Source organism: Leptosomus discolor, chromosome 12 (assembly GCF_034619465.1).
Source record: "Leptosomus discolor isolate bLepDis1 chromosome 12, bLepDis1.hap2, whole genome shotgun sequence".
Lineage (NCBI taxonomy): Eukaryota > Metazoa > Chordata > Aves > Leptosomiformes > Leptosomidae > Leptosomus > Leptosomus discolor.
This window is the reverse complement of record NC_141402.1, coordinates 7,354,252-7,371,174: the sequence shown is the minus strand read 5'-3', so window position 1 is coordinate 7,371,174 and position 16,923 is coordinate 7,354,252. Positions and strand designations below refer to the sequence as shown.

General features: G+C 36.7%; 1 protein-coding gene across 2 annotated transcripts in view; it reads right to left on the bottom strand.

The window, feature by feature from the left end:
• Positions 1-550: 550 nt before the first annotated feature.
• ZNF143 (zinc finger protein 143) overlaps positions 551-16,923 on the bottom strand; it is a 41,701-nt gene continuing 25,328 nt past the window's right edge. For both annotated transcript variants that reach the window (XM_086472133.1, XM_086472135.1), the window contains 9 exons: positions 15,768-15,887; positions 14,699-14,774; positions 12,795-12,920; positions 9,560-9,739; positions 8,209-8,436; positions 6,809-6,957; positions 5,043-5,204; positions 4,462-4,608; positions 551-1,296 (listed from right to left, as the gene is read on the bottom strand). In XM_086472133.1, the coding sequence (XP_086328259.1) occupies positions 1,213-1,296; positions 4,462-4,608; positions 5,043-5,204; positions 6,809-6,957; positions 8,209-8,436; positions 9,560-9,739; positions 12,795-12,920; positions 14,699-14,774; positions 15,768-15,887 (1,272 nt within the window). In that variant the 3' untranslated portion in view covers positions 551-1,212. The remainder of the gene's footprint in view (positions 1,297-4,461; positions 4,609-5,042; positions 5,205-6,808; positions 6,958-8,208; positions 8,437-9,559; positions 9,740-12,794; positions 12,921-14,698; positions 14,775-15,767; positions 15,888-16,923) is intronic.

Below are 16,923 nucleotides of genomic sequence, written 5' to 3'. Positions count from 1 at the left end.
AAGATAGATGGAGAGGAGCATTGTACTTACATCATCATTAATTAATCCCTTTTTTCTAGGAACTTGTGTCCTGATTTTCGAAAGCACTGATTATCAGCATATCCTAGGTACTGAATGGTAGCAGCAGGCACTCAGAACTGTTGAAAATAGACTATTGGTACTTGTACTTAGGCTGCAAATGCACCATTTGAAAATATTCCTCTTGAAAGCAGGTAGTTTACTTTTTACTCAAAATCGGTTAACTAATTACTATTTGAATAATTCTTGTAGTGTTTTAGAATGTTTAAAATAACTATTAAGACTAATTACTTAATACACTATCGTGGATTACGATCAAAATATGTCAAAAATTTAAGTTTATGATAAATAAACTTTGGAAAAATTTATACAAGGCCGTAAATAAATAATTTGAACTTCAGTCTCATTAAGAAGTAAAACAGTACGTCACACGACAATATCATCCTATCTAGACAATACAAACTTGCTATATTTTATTGCATAATAATTTGAGAGTAACATCTCAAGTAAAATATGTAAAGAAACAAAATCATTAGATTTACTTCCTTTAATATTGAACAACCAAAGTTTCTCCTTTATACATAATCCAATTTAAAGATAATATTAGCACTTCCAGCATTAACAGTCTGTATTTACAATGAATGAGATGGGGTGGACAATCTAAAGAATATTCAAATCTGTATGAAACAAATCAAAATACGAAGATGTACAGTAGGTTCAAAATCCAAGACACTACCATTTATGGAATGCAATTTAAAAAGTTCTGTCGTCTTTATTACTTGTAAGGGTACCTGAAACGATGATTTTTTAATAGTACTTTAAACATCCGAAATCTTCAGTAATGCCTTCATTATTTGTACAGGACATTAAAAATTATTTCCAATACTTCTGCTTAATTTTTCACTTGCTTGTAGACCAGTCTGAAATCTGATGAAAGGATAACAAGGAAATTTACTATATAATCCTAATTCCATATTCCTGAATATACAACAGTTGGAAGTTGATGATGTCAGTCCATTCCAAGGGTTATGTACACAATTCTTAGAAAATGTTCTTCGCTCTTGCATAAAAATGTGTACACAGTATCAACAAGCCGGGAACTTCAAAGTTTTTATGGGCTGCTGCTGGCATGGACCTTTGTTGATTGAAAATAATATACCTTTCACTCTATTGTTCTGGTAGCAGTTTTAGAAGTTAATCATCAATCCCTGGTGTTTCACCCTGTTGTATTCTGGAGGCTATTCTAATGGCTTCTTCCAGAGACTGTTGTTCTCCAAGCTGCAACAAATGCATTTAAACATAAATAAATGAAAAATGTTACATATGGACATAAATGTGTAAAAAAAAAAAAAGAAATTAAAGGTGAAACCAAAGATCTAGCTATATGGATCAATCCTTTAGCACAAGTAAGTGTGATCAGTATTGTCACACCTCTTCTGGGTGGTTATATGAGCAGCTATCTAATCAGCATGACAATTAAGAGAACTTCTGATAGCAGATTAAACTGAGTTTCTATGTATCTACTGAATAAATTTTCTTCAAAGAACTGCTGCATGGTAAACACATTCATGACACATGAAGTAGATGATATTTCAACTTGGCAGATATAACAAAGCTAAGATAAGGCCTTCAAAAGTCATGGTGGCTGTTGAATTACATTTTAACACTGGTAAAGCAAAAAAACCATCTTAATTTTTCTTAACTGTCTTGCAGAAAGTCAGCTCTTTGGAACACCGTACATCATTAATATATATGCAAAATGTATACTTATTGTAGAATCCTGACTGTATAAAAAAGCAGGCATGATGACACTGTTCAATTCTACAGTAATTTAGAGAGGAAATTATCTTGTAGTTGCAACTACAAGGCCATCCATGTATCTGGAACTGCCAGAAGCAACATCAACCAACCCTGCAGAAACACAACTGGACACAGTTTTGTGAAAGAATCCACAGAGTTTTATAATGCATAGACCATGCATGTACACCCAGAACACTGAAGACAACCTCAATCTAACAAAAACATACCTATTGGCTCGGCAGAAAGATATACGAGAGTGTGAAAAGTAAAACCAAATTATTTGACAGATAGATAGACCTAATAGTACAGTTCTAAATATCGCTTTTAACTTGTTTTGCAGTCACTGGATATCACATTCTGGAGCCACTCAAATCAAGAGCAGCTCTGGTACCACCTCCTTAGGACTTCAATCTGGCTGTCAGGCTACTGGCTTTATCAGTATTTAGAAACCAAATGGATTCATTTATTAGTATCAAAGTATGAAAGAGAAACAATCAAGAACTCAGGAATAAGAAATAATATTTTAATTTTTAATTCTCTCTTTTCTATTTGTATTGCATATTTTAAGTTTAATTAATATAAAGATGCTTCACCAAAAGCTTCACTGCTGATAACAAAAGGGGCACGTGCAGAGAGTGCCTATGTTTTCCTTTCATTTAAAGGACGCACTGCTGAGGGCACAAGGTACTTTTTTTTTCTTCCTCTCATGCGAACAATTGCCTTTTGATATGCTTTCTCTTAACATGCAGTTTTGATTATTGCCAACTTAGCTCAAAACACATGAGTTCAGAATTAAGAGCTTCTCGACTTTCATTGCTCTTCAATCAGCATCTGACCTGCTACATTGCATTTAACTAAGGGGAAAACAACACTCTCTCATTTCTGCTTGAAGATATTAACACAATTCCCTTGGATGTGAGGTCTTAAGAAAGTACCATGCACACATACACTGAAGACTGCAGCATTAATCCTGAGACTCAAATACTCAAAGGTTTTGATCTATTAGTTTCAGCAAATATGAACAGTTTGAAGGACCAGACCTAAGTTGCTGTTACTTCCACATACAGAGTATATTTTGCCCCCTGCAAATGAATTTGTGAGTGCGTTTTCTGCATTTCTTTTTCTATTTGAAGCCATCTCCAAGAACATTCCAAGAGCATATATTAACTTATGCTGCTTAATACTGATTTGTTTAGAAACTCTTTTGAGCATCTCCTCTCTGCACAGCCATACTGATGGTTTTTTATATCAGTATTCGGCAGAGCTAAGGCCCATCATGCAAACCATAGTCAAGACAGTAACATATACTCAACTCCCTTTGAATTCATCACATCCATGAAAATTATCCTCCTCCTAATGTATACGGTTTCAGGATGTATGGTTACTGTGATTTTTCATGTTCTCTAGAAAAAAATGTGTGTCTGTGGTGATACCCAGACAACAACAGGATCAAATCCACAAAGTGTTAAGTCCCAATTCCACAGTAAATTTGAATACAAAAGTAGTTTCATTACATTCCCACTGGACATCTTATTTATGCACATAATCAGGCACAGAATCAAGATGGCTATGAGGTACACCAAATGTATTAGGCACTTTGCAGGACTGATACAACTATGCAACCCAACATTTAAACTAATTAAATTCCTTTTATTTTACTTTGAGTTTAAAACTGGCTTCTGTCATTGCAGTGGCAATTTCCCTACGATCCTTCAGTCATTTATTTGACCCTTGACTGCAGTGTCATTTAGAGAGATAAATTTTTAAAATACTGAATCTTCCAGATTTAAAATTTCCACAAGCTTCTATTAACCTACCATCATATCATGTGTAACAAAAATAAAATATACACATAGTTAATTTAATGTTCGACTAAGGTAGCATACTGCCCATCATGTGTCCTAGAAGTTTCATTCAACCTTCCAGTCAAGCCAAGCTTCCCTCTGAAGAAACTATTCACGAAAATACTTGTCTAGGTTTTGGTTTTGGTTACTTTCTAAATAAAAGCTTAATTTTTGCTTGGTTCCCACCTTCTTTTAAATTAGCCCAATTTAAATTAAACTCTTTCATACCTAGAAATTACTCTCTCATTACAGTGTTTGGACAATGTAAGGAACTATTTACAAAGACTGCTGCTTGTACTGTGCTGGTTTGACACATAAAGAGAAGGTTACTATTTCCAGAGATTTCTGATCATTAATCTTTCTATATAACTGTTTACACTTATTTGCTATTAGCATTTCAACGTTCAAATTACATAAATTCAGTAATTTTATCTGTATAAATTCATAATAATTTACCCTTGAGAGTTTGGCTTTATATGTCTCAGCTCCATATGTAATGCTGAAGAATGAACAAAAGCACTTTTCCCCTGAAAACCTGTGACTCCAAGAACAATTCTGCTGACCTGAAGTTTGGCCCTCCCCTAACCTCCCCCTTTTTTGGAAGTTTTACAAGTAGATTTGGAAAATGAGGTGCTTATTATTCGTCTTCCTAACCTATATATTATTTAAAATATGAGATCATACAGTTATGAACTTCTTCAGGTGAGCAAAGCTTATTCGAATCATGTTGTTACGTGACTGCAAGCTTCTAGCTCTAGAAGTAAGAAACACTCCAAAAAAACATTTATCACCATCTTACCTGTACTGCAATCTGTGTTCCATTGGATGTAGCCAACAATGTAACTGGTCTAGTTTCTGTAGTCACTAAATGGTGCCCATGTTGCTGATGTCCCATTTCTGATGAGGCACTATGAAATGCTGCTAAGTCTTGAGCCACAATGGCAACCTTCAAGACCAAAGGAAGAGAATCAACTGGATGACAGATCTGTTACCATAACAGACGTCATACAACAGTTACTTTCAAAGTTAAAGTTAGATTCAAACCTGTGATTATTCATGAGCATAATTTTATTGTGCAAAAGATAATTTTTTTTAAAGAAAGGTTTGCCATTACAGAGTTATCTATTAGCTCTCAAAACAGAACCTCAGATTTTTTTTCTTGGTGCCTAATTATTGTTTATAAAACATTCTGCCATTTGTTGATGTACAGCACTGTGGTAGAACACATCATACTCTTCTAAGGGGAATGCTAAGGCCAGGTGTTGAAAACTGCATTACTTCGATAAAGCTATGTGACTGACAGAACTGCGATGGCTTAGATGCCTATTTGATATCGTCTTATAAAGGAAGATTACATGTGCACGCAGGATAATATCTTACCTGCTGTCCTTCGGTGCCTTCTGCCGTAACCATTGCTACAGAATGTGTTCCTGCAGAAGAGATGACAGCGTCGTGGGCAGGGACTGTGATGGTGGTGCCATCTTGTGTTACCATAGTGATAGTATTGCCAATGGCCTGCATATCTGCCTGGGATATGTTGACCTGAAACAAAATAATTCCTGAAGTAAAAAAAGGTTTGACTGCTGCTCAAGTCATACCTGAGTCTCAGCTTTTGGCAGCATGACACGTATTTTTAAGTAAGGTTTGAAAAAAACCCGATGATATGCATTTGAAGCATAACAGCATTTATCAAACAAATTCCTGCTAGTTGGTTCAGCGGGAATACTGCTAATTCAATTTCTTCATTTGAAACAAAACGTGTAACAATCCAGAACAAAAAGGTAACTTGCTCATAATTAGCAGGAAAAAATATTTTAAGCCAAAAGATCTAGGAGCCGTTATTCCTCTTCCTGCATGCTCATACATTCCTTAAGAATCAGTGCTACTCTTTGGCCAAGTCCCCGTCTTGGACAAAGACCCATCATTGCATTCATCTTACTGACTGGATCTAATATTCCATAACCTTTCGGACACACTTATCTGTCTACAGAAATAAAATTATGGCTCTCAGTAATAAAAAAAAAGGATGCATGCTGGCCTGCAGAGTCTACAACTCTATGTTAATCAGGCGTATCCCAACTAACTGCATGACAGATTATCTACGCATGTGTCTTACATAATGGACAATGTGACTCAGGGTAGTACCACCTGACATACTTTTATCCTAATGGAGATACTAAAGATGCCTGTAAGGGCTTAGAATTTAAACCATGAATAAACAATTAATAAAAAATTAATGATATCAATTACTGATGGCTCCAGTATAAATGCATTAGGGCATCAGACATGTGATTTGATGTCTGATTTACAAGGTAATAAAACATCCCAAAACTAAAGTCAAGCTGAAGGATAATTTAAGTGCAAGAACTCCATGTGAAGGCTTCTACAGGCCTTCATTTTAGAAGAGGGTAAAAATGCCAGTTACTTAGTATTGCTGCAATGTTCAGGGCTGGCAATATAACAGCCCCCTTTAATATTTCATTTCCAATTTGAATTTAGAAGATATCTTTCATATGCTACTGGCATTTCAGCTACCTTTCCAGCTGAGATAGAAACTTTTCCCCATATGCTAAACAAGAGTTGTGTTGAAATCTCCTCCCAATGGAATTTCATATGAAATCCTTAAAAAATATATATCCATAGGAATCCTTAAAAAAAATATACCCACAGGAATTTTCAAGTGGAGGTAGCAAGACCTGCACACTACCAAACAGCTTGCAAAGCAGGCACCTAGACAAGAAAGATTTCCTTCCTCCCACTCCAAAAAAAAGTGCGTGCAGACAAGACAATGGTGAAGATGAGCATCAGATATTAATCAAATAATCAGGGAATTCTGAGAAACTAGGCTGTATATATAACAATTGTTAAAGTAGCTCATGCCCACTTTAAGAGAGATAAAGATAACAAGGATAGACAAAAAAATCTAGCTTTCTATTAATACAGTTTCAGATGTCAGAATATGTGGTTTAATTTAGTTATTCCAAAGTAGGCCCAACCTTAAACATATCCTGACCCAGCTCCAAAGAAGCTTCTTTCCTTAAAAAACCCACATACATATTTATCAAGAATCCTAACTGATTTTAGAAAGCACATGGGGTATCTGCAAGCACTATTTTTGTCAGCTTTTCAACACTGTGGTTACTTACATGTTGGGTTCCATCCTGGGATATTAGTGCTACTTGTTGACCTAATCCTGACTGAGTAACTGTAGCAACCTGTGCAGAAATTACATCTTCTCCTTCGACACCAGTCACATAGGTTATCTGGGAGCCTTTGAGAACATCTTCACCTTGACCTATTTCATAGAAAGAAGGCAAGAGGGTAGTTTACATACTCTAAATGCTGTCAGGAAAGCAAATGACAAGGATTAATTGCCAGTCTGGTTTGAAGGTTTTAAACACTCCCATGGAAAAATTTTAATGGAAAGGTGAGAAAAATAAAAGAAGGAAAGATACCAAAAGCAAGGCAGAAAATCTGTTGTTTTGGGAACCCAGGATATAATCTTTTAGTAATGAGTTTTAACACATGCAAATACTACACATACAGAAAATTTAGTTTATAAGGAAATACTAAAATGGTGACAAACATTTCTAATTCATTCATTAAATGTTAACCTCTCCATACAAGAGGCTCCATGCAAACACAACTGGCAGCTTTTAAAAAGAGTTATTAATTAACATACATACAGAAGAACAGTGATACCTTTGTGTGTAGATGTAAGTTCATTATCCTAATAAATGTTTAACCTCAGCAAATGAAATCTTATCATTCCTTTAAAAGAAGGAATTAAGACTATAGCAAATCTGCTTAAGGTGCATTCAGGGTAGTTTCCCACATACACGTAGTAAAACAACTTTTCTGACTGAAACAGTTTGCGTGTGTCTTTCTCATCCTCAGTCTCATCTAAAAAATCACAATTTGACAAGTGGTATTTGTCCTATCACAGCACTTCCTTCAGTCTGATCTTTTCGTCATAGGATTCAACACTCATGCCATGAAAAACATATTCTAAGGAGTACTGCAGCCACATGAGCTTATTTTCATCTTTGCCTCTAGGACAATTTACAGAAACTGCTATTAGCCACTGCAAAACCAGCACAATATCAGGGTGCTGCAAAGACAGAGCTTTCCTTTTCTCAAGGCGGTGACTTTACTCCTGCACAAAAGACTGTCACCAACCATGGTGTTATACATACTCTTACAAAAATCCCTAAGAAAAATCCAGTAGGTTGCAAACATAAACATTTTGGACTCTCGCAGGTCCCTTCCCACATTCATGTTTATAGCAGGTTTGCTGGTGCTGCCACTCAAATTTCTCTTTTATGCCCAGGACTGCTGCAAGTGAGTTTATGATCTGGTCAATTACTCTCTCAGTTTCTGTTTACAAGTGGCCTATCACACTAAAAAGTCCTACAAAGAAGTTAAATAACTTAATAAAGTACTTCAGATTTTTATCTACGCTTTCATTTCCTTGGTTACAAAAAACCAGCAAAATATTAGCCAGTCCTTTTTTTTAAACAAGAAATTCAAAGACTGAAACTCTAACCTGGAGGTGGCTCAAAAAAAGCCTCTTGTTCTTCTTCAATGGGCTCTGTGTCATTGTGTGCTGTCCGCTTGTGCATAGCAAGGGTAGAAATCTGCTTGTATGTTTTCCCACAGTGATTACAGTTATATGGTTTGGAATGAGTATGTACAACATGATGTTTGTATAAACTGGAATACTCCGTAAAACGTTTATCACAACCAGGAACTGTACAGACATAGGGCTTCTCCCCTGTATGGAAAAGCAAAAGGGATAAAGAGAACTTTATCCACAATGCACAGAAAAAATTGTCAACAAATGATATTTAGTGACACGCCTTCATTACCAACCATACTTCAATTCAAAAGCAACAGTGAAGCTCAAGCTCACAAAGTTGATCAATGCAGGCTCCCATAGGTTTTTTTTTTTTAAAAACTACTGCCAGTGAAAGCTGGTCTCTTTTTTTTCTCCCTATCAGTCCATCTAAAACATCCTTCTGATGAAGACAGAAGGATACAGGCTGAAAGCTGTGATGTCAATTCAGCATCATATTGAGAATTTTGTTCTTTTATTACTGGAAGCCCCATACTTTTCCTCAGTGATCAGGTATGTTGGTACACTCGTACAACTTCACTTATTTTTGAGTCTTTAAGCTCTAAAGAAATCTATAGAAAGCATATGTTTAAACAATTACGGTTACACATAAAAACACCTTTAATTTAAAAATCAATGAAACAAATCTCCAAATTACATTATAAACCAAAAAGATATTCTGACATACAAAATGTACCTCATGAAACTTGTCTGTGCCTCCATAAAACAGATAAAGCTAGCAAGATGATATGACTACCGCTGGCTTTTACATTTTAGAACTTCAGAATTTGTGCCAGTTATTTCTGCTGACTGACCTTCCAGTCACATTGGGTAAGTATTTTCACGTCCCTCTATGAAAAGAAGGTTTTGACCACCGCTCCGGCAGCGAAGAAAATGTAGCTGAAATAAAAGGGTGACTCACTACGGTGAGCCATAGTCAAGCTCGGACTTGTGCTTTACTTTTATTTATTTAAGAAACAACTCACAACAGAGGCAAGCTCCAGACCACATTAAGGATTTAGATTTAGTCTAATGTCCACTGAAGACAAGTTTTTGCATTCATTTTAAAAAACTTTGTATCCAAACCAAAATTATTCTTCCTTGACAGCAAGGCAGGAAACATAACTGCATAACTATCCTCAGGAGGCCCAAACAAAAGTACCAAGCCAGATCATATAAAATGACTATGCCCCATTACAGTGCACCAAAACAGTGTTCACAAGAATGCCACAGCCTCTCCCAAGCAGATTCCACTTCAAAATACAAAACATCACTTATATACCTGTGTGTATTCTCACATGATTCTTATAATTAGTTGCACTGGCAAAAGCTCTCCCACATCCTGGCTCTGTACAGTAATAAGGCCTTTCGCCTGTATGTGTCCTGATGTGAACCTTTCTAATATTAGATGTTGTGAATGACCTGCCACATCCTTCAAACGGACACTTAAAGGGCCTTTCACCTGAAAAAAAAAAAAAAAAAAGAAAATAAAAGGTACACATGCAAAAGTTATAAAAGAACAAAAATCCTAAGTTACACTTAGACTGAATGTAGGAATCTAAAGCTAGCTAATTCTCTCTTTGAGACCCTCAGTCAGAAATACCGTGAACATGCCACTGTGGAATGCTCTACTGTTTAGCAAAAACTGCAAAATTCAGGAAAATCATACAATCTGTAAGCTAAATTATGAAGCATTTAGATTAGTACTTTATGAAGTATAAAACAGATTCAGTTGCTTGGATTAGCTTCCACATTGTCCATAATCTAACATGTATTTAACACCCCCCCATTCATACGTAAATTATCCAAAACAAGTGTATCATATCATTTGTACATTTGTCAATTGTAATTCATAAAATGAAAAAAAATACCTTAATGATTCAGCATATAACCAAGACACAATGGATTAGTAAAACTCATTACAGAAAGCACTTAACCTTACACGAGAATAAACAACTTTTTAAAGAGACAACCCTGAAACTCAAGCTTCAAACCTCCAACCAAAGCAATCACAAATACAGGTTCTTTTTCAAATAAGTCTATTCACGTAATAGAAATTTAAGTGCAATAACTTACATCATCGCACCAAAACATTTCACCATGAACAACATTAGGTAAGGCTAACCCCTGTTCAATATCCCAGTACCCGAGCCTTCAGATCTATCAAAGCACAGAGAGAGGGAGAGTGAAGGGGGTTAACTTTGGAGAAGTGCGAGCCACTTGACACTCTGTCCTGCGGTAATTTCATACTTCCTAGAGTGAAGTACATTCCACCCTCTGTACTGCTCACCAAAGAGAAGAATCTGAGAGCAAGAGAGGGCAGATTACCACTGCAGATACAACATCAAGTACTTAGAGACAGAAATAAAAACCAAAGTCCTGATAGAAACATTAATACCACGAAACTCCAAAGCGGTTAGCTCCTTGGCAGAGGAAACTATAATTCACTCCTCCGGGCAGCTGTTTCGAGCAGGTTTTTCAGCTTCCTGCCAAGGCAGCGTGTGCGTATGAAGCGCACACGCCTCAGTGTTGTGTTACCATGGCTCCCCTAATCCTCGCTTCAGCACAGGACCTCAAATCACGCCGGAAAGGAGCAAGGTTGCAGCGTCAACCCCGCCCAAGAACAGACCCTGCAACAGACCCTGCGCTAGAAACCACAGCAGATTGTTCTTAAAGAATGCCCGCAAGAATGTCGTCCAACCGGTTGGTGAAGCCAGCCTGTAAGTTTCTTATGTACTTGTTACAAAAGCGACCTGTTTCCAGGTGACGGAGATTTCTAGCGCTAGAAATGCAAAGCAAGTCAGCAGCTTTCAAGCTCTACCCCACAGCAGCTATGAGGAACCATCCACACCAGCTTTTCTGATACCAGAATGGTATCTCTAGGGAAGTCATGGAGGAACCCGAGGCAAGCATTTGATGGCAACAGAAAGTGAGACTGGACTGCTACTGAAAGAGAGGGAAAAATCAATTTTGGCTAAAACAGGCAGAAAAAGAAGAAAGCGCTAAGCCTGCTCTGCATGATAAAGAAACGAGAAGGTTTCAGCGCCACGGGAGAGAGCGGGCAGAGACTTGCCTCCATTGGGTACACTGTTGCAGCTTGCATAGGGTATGAGCATACACTGCTCCATCCATCTGCACAAAGGACTTGGTGCAATTTTCTTCTTAGCCTTTGGCTTCCTGCAACTACTCATAAATTTAAAAAAAAAAAAAAAAAAAAAAGACCCCTGAACTCCGGTTCGTAGACTGCTGGGAGTCTATGACTGTGTTATTAATATTGTTCAAATGGGTAAATGGTTGCATAGGCCTGGCTCAAGTCTTTTGTCTCAACTGCTCAATTAGATTAAAGCGACTGAATAAGTGTACAACTTCTATGGCCATAAAAAATGTAAAGAAAACAGTCTACAGCTAATCAGGTTGTCCATACTACAGAAATTTTTCAGTTCATAGTTTGTACTTGATGTGCTACATAACAACATCAAACAGTTCTCTTCTAGAACTGAAAACAGATGACACTTTTATGTCTTCATCCTGATGACCAATTTAACATTGAGTCAGCACTAATCCCAACAGACTGGCTTTGAATATGGAAGTTCAGGAAAGGAGAATTATCTCAATGTATTCTTGAGTTTTTATAATTTTTATTGCCTGCTTTTATTCCCCCCCCTGCATTGTTCTTTTTAATCTGAGAAAAACCTATTTAGTTTGTTCTTTTTTACTCTCAGAAAGTTCAGTGGAAAAACTTGGTGTTCTATCAGGCAAGTAAATACACTTAATGGAATAAGTTAATAAGTGATAGGTTATTCTTCCTACAGTTAAGGGTTTTTTTATCTGTTTTTTTTTTTTGAGATCTCAGTAGCAAAGGAGACATTGTACAAACTTGTTTACACGTATGTGCACCCACAGAGTTTTGCAGAGTGTAGTGTATGCTGTCTAGAATTTATTTGTGGTTTGGCTTTCAAATGAAGCTTTTCTTTTTTTAGACAAAATGTAAGATTTCATATTTTATGCATTTGTAAGTTTTAATACCAGTTGGTTTTCTATTATATTTGTGTTCATTTTTCTCCTGCAAGAAGAGAAGGGAAATCAGGATAACAACAAGCTCAGAACTATCAACCTTCGTGAAGCTGGCATGCAAGTTATCATAAAGCACCAAAACTTAAGTACACTAATGCCATTTCTAAAAGGCGAGCCGTATTATTGAGGAAAAGTTCCTTGTTCTGTTACAGCTGCAAATGAAACTGTAAAGGTACCAAGTGACTCAGTGACAATGTAAGTGATGCATTGCTAAAAGTTAGTGCATTTGCAAAAGCAGTGTGAATGCTTAAGCACTTTTTCCAAGAAAAGCATGCTGGATTTGCAGTAAATGCTTACCATGCTGAAATGCTGTTGAGCTCACTGGGCTTCAGAAAGAGAATATACACAGGCTGATTTCATAAGTGTAAAGTCACAGAATGATCAAAGAGAAAAAAAATCCACCTAAGTGAATTACCAAAAAAAATAATGGGTGATAATAGTACCTGTGTGGGTTCGGATATGTTTCTGCAGGTCTCCTGAAGTCTTGAATGACTTGGTGCAGTTTTCTTCTGTGCACCGATAAGGCTTTTCACCAGTGTGTGTTCGGACATGACTTTTTAACCCATACCCTGAAGATCAGAAAGGATATTATAATAGTATAAGCACAAAATTAGGACACTTACAAACCATCACCATCAGAAGCTGTTCTTGCTATTCCCATCAGGAAGCTCTCTGATGAGTAGAATTTGCTCTTTCACTCTTCACAAGCTCTTCATTCTACCATAAGAGCAGCAGAACTCTAGATACAGTTTAGAAATACTTTCATACTTCATTTATGAAGTACACTTCCATAATGCTTCTCCTTCCCTTCAAAAAGGATAAACTGTAATGATTATAATGTGGAATTCTTCTGAAGAAGCTGTATGCTCTGTATTCCATCCACTCTTTTATCTCTTACCACTACTGTCATCAAAATTACATTTAATTATTTGCTCATACAAAAATCAGTACCATTAATGAAGCCAGCAGTAAAAGCTCTACTGCTATCCATGATCTAAACTCTAATTATTTTAAACTGTATTATTAACATCATCACATATATAGGTGCCAACCGATAGCAGTCATGGACACCCATTCCCTTTAATATTGCTTTTAGGAAGTCATTGTCATCAAAAACTCTACCAGTCTAAAGCAAGCTTTGGATCAGGCCCTCTGTAAGTTATTTTGCAAAGAGCATTTTACCAAGATTTTCCTTTCTGCACTTCCCTGAAAAGATCATGACTAAAGAACCCTGAAATAGCCATTTTGGAAAATGAACTTGAATTTTACTTGTGTCTAGAAGTGATGTATGTATTTCCACAAAATAAAGCAACAGTCTGTAAGAAGATGGCACCTGCTTTAGTTTCACAGTGTGTTCTCCCCAACACAGCTGAAATTCCTAATCTTGATGTTTTTAAAAACACAAAGCACATCTACCAAGCTGAGCATTAATTCATTCTTACATCTAAAACTCAATTTCATGATCCAACCCAGGAGAGTTCTTAATATTTAAACTGAGAGCATTCAGTACTTACAGTAAACTTTATCAAAGGCAAGGATTGCTGAACTACAGTGTACAATGGCTCTGACCAAAAATATGGTATTAGTAGACAAACAGCTGTTTATAGCCATACATCAGTCTGTTGCCAAGGGAAGAGAATATTTTATGACGTAGTTTTGAAATCCCTTTACAAACACTATGCAATTAAACTTAGGTGCAACCCTTTAAGTGTGGTTGTTTCCTTTCTGACATTTCTCATCAGCATTTCTTTTGTTTGTTTCTATTCAAAGAAACAACATTAAATGTGTTAGATTAGATGAAGTTATTTTAAAAACACCAGTTTTTTACCCAGTGAAGAGTACACCTGTCTAAGCCATAAGCCGCCAGCTTCTCTAGGAGAACATTGTGGGAGACAGCGTCAAAGGCTTTACTAAAGTCCCAGTAAATAACACCCACAGCCTTCCCCTCATCAACTAGGCAGATCACCTGGTCATAGAAGGAGATCAGGCTGGTCAAGCAGGACCACCTCATTTAACTTATATTACTAGTTTCATGTCAGAGCAGGACCACCTCAATTAACTTATACTACTAGTTTCATGTAAGAAAGGCCTATTTTTTCCAAATAAAATCTGACATGACAGGTGAAGAATAAGAGAAAGTGTCAAGTTTTCCACCTAATTCCTCCCCTTCCGTAACTAAGAGTTAAATCCTCTTTCTATATGCTAAACTAGCTGAAATGATTTCTTTTTTTTGCAGTTCTCCCAACCAAGTTCTTTACTTAGCAGTTTAAAAAATGCAATATTAAAAACTTACTTTATACAGAGACAAACACTAACAAGCAGGAGGAGCTAGTCTACAAAAGATTACCTGTCGCAAAGGCTTTGCCACATCCAGGATGTTCACACTGATACGGTCTGTCTCCTGTGTGTGACCTTTCATGCACCTGTCAAGACATCCAATACATGACTTAATGAAATGTTGTATCTGATTACTTCAACACAGAAACAATTCATTCTCAAAGACAGCATATTTTATTTCTCTTCCTAAGATTCACATTTAAGTGTCTTCTTTTTAAATCAGTGATAAAAATAAATTAATGAAACAGGGTAACAATGTTTTCCCTAAAACTAAAGATGTCTCTTTCCAAGGTGTAACCTGATCCCTTCAGTCAGTTTTGCAAAAAACATTTCTGTAAATACACAGAGTTGCCATCATGCAACTACATTAAAGGCAGTATGCAGACATGCCTCAGGGCCCACACTCTTGTCTGATTTTTGACTCCACTGAGTTCTTCTAATGATCCTCTTATATTGCATGAAACCTCCACAGCAAGGACACCATTTTAACACATGATCCATAGAGTCGATTACTCACTGACTCCAGAGTGTTTTGTCAGAGACAAGACAGCACCGCAAGCAGTTTACCTTATAGGCAAGTGTTTATCTACACCTTTACTGTTTCAGTAATTCCTTTACTTAATTAAAAAAAAAGAGGAGAATTAAGGAGTTGCCACCTGTAAAGAAAAGATCTTCCAGCTTTTCATTTTGAATGTTGTTTGGAGAGTTAGTCTTCGTATTATGATGGTAAAATCTTTCAGAAATTGAAATTTTTGCATGATCATACACATAAAGTAAATAAAATGAACACTGGATATCAGAATTTCTGTGACGCTGCTGGTAGAACCTATCTCAACACGAGACTTCTCACATGCTGGCAATACAGGAGCCTAACATGATCCCACACCTGCATCTATCCAGAACACTAAGCAAAATCAGCTGAGTACCTGGGACAATCAATTAGTGTAAAGTCAATCCAATAAACATTTGACAAAACAGCACCATTGTGACTGTCTGTTAATTTCTGTTACTTTTAACCATACAATCCGTCTAAAAAATCATGCCTGCAAAGTAACAATGCTCATTTTACATCTCATCACCTTAAGATGGTGAGCTGTTGTGTACAGTTTTCCACAGCCATCGTAATCACAGCGAAAGGCTTTCTCTCCACTCTGCTGAGATTTTGCAGTCACTCTTGTTCCATGTCCTTGCAAGACAATCTTAAGTTAAAAAAAAATACCATTAAAAAAAACAACCCACAATGGATCAAGAAAGTCACACACTTTATTTTGCTATCAAGCCCGAGCTGATTCTGACAGGTTTCTTCTGTCTTTCCTTGCTATGCCATGTATTTCTTAGTCCTCAATAAATAAACTAAAAATAAATAACTAAAAAGCATAAGTTCTAATGAGAGGAAAGAAACAGTAAAACATATTTACTTGTAGCTAGTAAATCTAAATACATGCATTAATTAGCCAAATAACAACAAAGACAAAATAATTTGAAATATAAGCCCAGTGGTAAAATGACTAAATTAGTAGGCAGAAGAGGCTTAGATTACAATGAAGGTGCTGGATCCATTCCTAAGGGAGATTAGCCATAAATCAGACCACCTTCAAATGTAAGTTCATGCAAAGGGCAAATAATAATGAAATGCACTTATAATGAGCACTTTTTGAAAATGAAAGAAAGCATTTTGTACTTTGCCAGTGATGCATGTGTTTTGATCAAACTAATTGGAGCGATTTGAGCTAGGTTCTCCTCTCTTTTCTGGCATGATACAACAGAAAAATACACAGAATAGCTTTGTGATGCAACATAAACCCCTTTTAAAGGCTCCTTCATACACTAATATGCAAGGAACATTCATACAGACTGAAGAAAGAGGCAGAAGCCCAAATGTAAACATTTTAAAATAACTGTAGGCAAAGTAATCAGGACTATTTTAAAAGGTCTATCCTTCTTTTAAACCACCGCCCTTTTCTTATGGATCCAATTCTCTTCTGAATTGTCAAAAGCACATTTCACAGAATCAATGAGAGGGCAGGCACCACTGGAGACCTTCTAGTCCAACACCCCCTGCTCAAAGCGGGGTCAGCTGCAGCTGGTTGCTCACAGCAGTATCCAGATGGGTTCTGAGTATCTCTAAGGATGGAGACTCCTGAAGGCTGCCCGCAGCCTTCACATTGCCAACTAATTATTCTCGGTAAGTATGAGGTCCAGCAAAGTGTCTCACCTCATCAGCTTTAGGTTGCC